The 5218-nt window shown below is 46.0% G+C and overlaps 1 protein-coding gene across 1 annotated transcript in view; it reads left to right on the forward strand.

Annotated features, from left to right (window-relative positions):
* The first annotated feature begins 2743 nt into the window (after positions 1 to 2743).
* Positions 2744 to 5218, forward strand: part of pappaa (pregnancy-associated plasma protein A, pappalysin 1a) — a 197677-nt gene continuing 195202 nt past the window's right edge. The window contains 1 exon segment of the mRNA XM_048259029.1: positions 2744 to 4009. Coding sequence (XP_048114986.1) covers positions 3616 to 4009 — 394 coding nt within the window. The 5' untranslated portion in view covers positions 2744 to 3615.

Below are 5218 nucleotides of genomic sequence, written 5' to 3' on the forward strand. Positions count from 1 at the left end.
ATTCTGGCTTAATATTTCTTTACAGATACCCCTATTTTTCTCCCCACTAACATCACATGGGGAGCCGGCGTTTGGTCCAAATCAGATTCTCCATGTTGTGTACATGTGTTTTTTTCCCCCCTCAGTGCTGGATCATCCTCAAAAATGTGGACCGAGCATTTAGGTTTGCACTTAAGTGCCACCAAAGAGAGAGCTTAGGCCGAGTGCATTAATGGATTAAAGTGTGTTTTTCTCTTTGACTTTGAGTCAATCAAAATTCATTCACTGCCTGCAATGACGTGGCACGGCGGTCGGGATTATCAGGCGCTCTTCTTCACTGGACGCATGGCATGTTTGTGTGTGTGTGTGTGTGTGCTCTTCTTCACTGGACACATGGCATGTTTGTGTGTGTGTGTGTGTGCGCTCTTCTTCACTAGACGCATGGCATGTTTGTGCGTCCGCCTCCACTGTCCACTCAGTGCCATGGCATGGACCCTTATTTGTGTCTCTCTCGCCATCAGTCCAGCCCACAGCAGATTGTCCCAGTCGTTACGAGAATTAAGCTCTAATCTGGCGCTGTAGCAACAAGCCAACAAGTGCGGAACAAAGCCTGGCTGCGTTTGGCGTGCAGTGAAAGTTAGCTGTTAAGAGCCAGCCTGCCGCAGTCGTGTTTAGAAGCTCTCGTTATTGTAACGGTCCCTGCGGTGGTCTGTGACCTTGAATGAACTCAGATGACACGCAAACGGTTGTGGTATATACAACAACTATCCAACACATGTTGATTGAAGCCAGATCACTTGCAAATTATCTGAAAAGTGTGTAAAAAGTAGTTGAATAACAGTTTAGGTTACAGTTTCAAATATTTTCTTAACTTCGCCAGACAATGAACAGCATCTCCCATGAAATGAAAAGTATTGTGCTATTGGAATTCCTGGAAAACTAAAGTGTATGTTGCCTTTTGGTGATGAACCATCTCATGTCAAAGGTTAAGATGGGATGATCTGGTTACCACGTAATCTCAGTGCATTGGTCGCTCACTCTGGGCTTCACAGGAAACCACACGAGGAGTTATGGTACTTTTTCAACAAAGCAGCCGTGGACAGACAATGTTGCTTGTGTTATCGTATCAATAGTTCCGCTGTTTCACCTGTGTTTTGCATTTAGGTAATCAGATCAAGGTTAATCATACTGCCGGTACATTATACATTAAGTCAGTGCTTTATGCATTTCTTATGCAACAGGGGGGGTGGGGGTGTTCTGGAGGCGAAACCTGCTGCCTCGGGTCCTGGTCTGGAGCGAATCCTTGGGACGCAGGCCCAACCCAGCCCAGAATGAGCTGTCACCTCTCTGTCTTTTTAATGATGTCTACAACTAGGCTAGCATTTCCCCTGGGACTCTTCAGCTAGGGTAACGTTAGCAGCTAGTCTAGCATTTCCCCTGGGACTCTTCAGCTAGGCTAACGTTAGCAGCTAGTCTAGAATTTCCCCTGGGACTCTTCAGCTAGGCTACCGTTAGCAGCTAGTCTAGCATTTCTCCTGGGACTCCTCAGCTAGGCTAACGTTAGCAGCTAGGCTAGTGTTTTCCCATCGGACCTTTCAGCTAGGCTAACGTTAGCAGCTAGGCTAGCATTTTCCCCGGGGACTCTTCAGCTAGGCTAATGTTAGCAGCTAGGCTAGCATTTTCCCCGGGGACTCTTTCCTGCTTGGGTTTGAGGTGTGAGCACAGCAGCGGGTAAATGCTAGTTTGTGGTTGTGTCACAGGTGAAGAGTTGGCTGAGTCACATCTGTGTCTCTCTGTGCGCATGAGAGAGAGAGTGTGTGTGTGTGTAGGCTGTAGTGAAGTGTATATTTTAGTCCCCGAAGCCCAACAAGGTCTAGTTCACATTTAGTGGTCCACTTGCAGTCAGCCCTTCATGACTGCAGAGGACTACCGGCCACACCCACCCCACACACAAAAGGGGCCCTGAGGACTGTTTCTCAGTCATAGAAAAGTATAAGGAGTGAAGCAAATATTTAACATTGGTCACCCCCACACACACACACACACACACATACTTTATGGTAGGTGGCAAGTTTGAGCTGCCCAAGTGTTCGTTTACACCAAACAAGGCCAGGACAAAGGATTCCTTGGCATTCCTGGCAGAGGGCTGGCGGGTGTGGGGAAGAGCAGTCAATGGCATTTTATTTGACTTTATTGCAAATACGACACATTCCCGAGTGTGTGTGTGCTGGCTCTTTACTTGTGCTAGGTGCTGACCCTTACATGCTTGTTTGTTTTTGTGAGTGTGTGTGTTTTTGAGAGTGTGTGTGTGTCTGTGTGTGTGTGACTGTGTGTGTGAAAGAGAGAATATTATGTGTCTGTTTTTTAAGGTTAACTGCATTGTTTCCTTCTAATGAGTTGTCTTACATAAAACAGAGTTTTAGAAAGGCAGATCTAAAAGATGAAATTAAATTAGTAAATAGGCTATTAACATGTTCATTAAATTGTTTATAAGTGTTGTACAACTTTACTTTCAGCACACACAGGCCAAGCTAGACATCAAATACAACGTTTGTTGTGTGCTCTTCCTGTGGTGCGCGTGCTATAAAAGCCTGTCTCAGTGGAGGGTTGGAGCAGATTTAACCATCTGTGATTCAGATTGATCTGCTGAAACCATGTGAAAACGTTCAAATGAATGAGATTGTTTGAATTGTAGCCGCTAGAGGGACACGAGCACTCCTTTCAAACTCCGTAAACACCATCCCAACACAGGGGCAGGAGAAATGCTGTTTCCGTCCGCTCTTACCTGTGACTTCCCACTTCAGCAAAGAAGACGAAGAAGGAAAAAAAGCGACTGCTGCTCCGATCGAAACATGGGCTGCCTGCAAGCGCCTGTGGAAGGCTCACTCAGAAACGGCTGTGAAAGGCTGCGAGCGTCCAGACTTGGCTCTCTCTCTCTCCCTCTCTCCAAGTGTCGTCTGCTCCAGGCAAATCAATGAGGATCCGCGATGCTGAGTGCGGCAACCCTCGTTCGCCTTGCAAGATAATTTTGTGCATTTCAACTTTTGAATATCATCAGCAAGTTAAGAGAAATACCTCCTAAATCATTTTGACAAATATGACTGATCGGTTCATTTTGACGCGCCTTTTGCATTTAATATGTGATCTTTTTCATACTGTTTTACGAGTGGGATAAGGGAGGGCGAAAGGTGCGTTTGGAGCTTGGCGGACAACGGGGCTCCTGCAAATAAATTCATTTTTGAAATTCCGGGGGGGAATGAGGGGGCACTATTCCGAACCCCCCACACTGATTGATTAGTTATTAGTCATCCCGTGGTTCAGAGACTCTTCCAAAGGGCAACGTGGAACACATACATGAATCAACTATCCGTTACCCTTCAATCTCAGCTGAAGACTCACTTTTGCTTAAAGAAGGGGTGAGAAGGGGGTCGTGGCTTAACATTATAAGAGGGAAAATAACAGCATCGCTTCATGGGTTTGTTTATCTCCAATCTCCGTCTTGACAAGCACTTGTAAAAATCCAAGGGAAGGACTTTTAAAGAAGAACACTGTGACAGCACGTATTGTATTTCATACATTTATCATTCCCCTCCCCCTTTCTGTTTTTTATTTATCACCTCTTCTCCCGAAAAAAAAATGAAAGTTTGGAGTTTTCTTCCCTGGCTCCCCTGCCTTGTCATCCTCATCTTGTGCTTTGGATCAGAGTGCGGGACAGTCTGGAGAAAGGGGAGATCCAAGAGGGAGTTGGTGCGGATGAGAGACGCCAGAGCGACCTTCCCGGGGGCTTGTGCCACACGGCTGCCCCGGGGCAAACGCTCCTTGCCCGGCTTGGATCGGCGGTTGCCTCGCCAGCGGCGTCGCTCCTCCCAGGCTGAGGAGAGCTCCTCAGGTCGGGGAAAGGCAGTTTATTTTACCGGGAGGGGAGACCAACTACGACTTAAGCCAGGAGTGGAGATACCGCGGGGAAATTTTACTTTCGAGATGTGGGTCAAACCCGAAGGAGGTCAGCGATCGCCCACAGTAATTGCAGGTAATACCATCGGAAACACTTTCCCTATTAACACTTGAATTGATTGAATGAGAGGACCTCGCGGCGGTGGGCTGGCGCGCCACTGACCATGTAATTGTAAAAGGGACGAGAGTGTATGCGTGCCTTTCTTTTCTTGCAATGTGGAAAGAAAGTTAAAAACGAAAACAAAAAAACAACTTTTGAGGTGACTATGATCTGTTAACAGTGAGCCTGTATTGAATAGTTGAGTTGGATGTTTCAGTAGGCTAGTTTATATCAGTGTAAGCGCTTCAAGTCTACCACAGTAGCTTAATGACGTAATGTTGCGAATAGTAGTCTACACACTCGTACTGGCTAGGTTGTAATTAAAAGTGCTTCATGTTTTGGGGTAGGTAAGCGACCAGTGGGACAAACATCTTCCAAAAAAACAGACCTGTCACTAAAAAGGGGGTGGAATCAGGACATTTCACAAAACAGTTCGCTTAATGTTAGGCTAGTAATAGCCCTTGGTATGTCAAGCATATCCATGTGTCGAATTGGTCTACGGCCTCTCCAAATGTTTAAAAGTAGAGTCATTGTAGAACACTAAGTTTGCCGAGTCAATTCCGATTAGTTTTTGCTTGGGTATAGATTCAAAACACAATGCGCCACAACACATCCATAGAGAATGATTACTAGCATGAATCTCCATTTCGTAAAGCAGGTTGCCTATGCGTAAAAACCTATGCTGTTCATTCATAGGCACAGTGCACGATACGCGCGGCTCAGCTTCTCTACGGTAAAATGCTATGAACTGGCTGGAGTTACAGCGCCAGAGTAGTTTTCCAGGGTTTTCCTACCACCACGTACAGTTTTTTGCTCCATTTTTTGGCTGTGTTTACGTCGGAGTTATATGAGGCTGTCCCGCCTCCCGCTCGAGAGCACACAGTTGCTCATATCCTCTCTGAACTCCTCTTCGCCTGCAACTAAAACGGCAGAAATCCCTGAACATCTCTCCAAAATAAGCAGTAGTGTATTTTATTTTTTCCAGGCCACCGAGGCTACACATTACTCTAAAGTAGAGAAATAGATCAAAATGACCCGCAATTATTTTGGACCCGCACCAAGGACGGCTGCCTTAATATGTTGAGTGAGAAGGGAACATACAGAACAGTCACGGAATGAAATGAAACAGCTTTTATTCCTATGATTTCATCCTATGGTCCGGTCTCAGCTTTTATTCTGATTTCA

The sequence above is a fragment of the Alosa alosa genome, chromosome 12, assembly GCF_017589495.1.
Source record: "Alosa alosa isolate M-15738 ecotype Scorff River chromosome 12, AALO_Geno_1.1, whole genome shotgun sequence".
Taxonomy (NCBI): Eukaryota; Metazoa; Chordata; class Actinopteri; order Clupeiformes; family Clupeidae; genus Alosa; species Alosa alosa.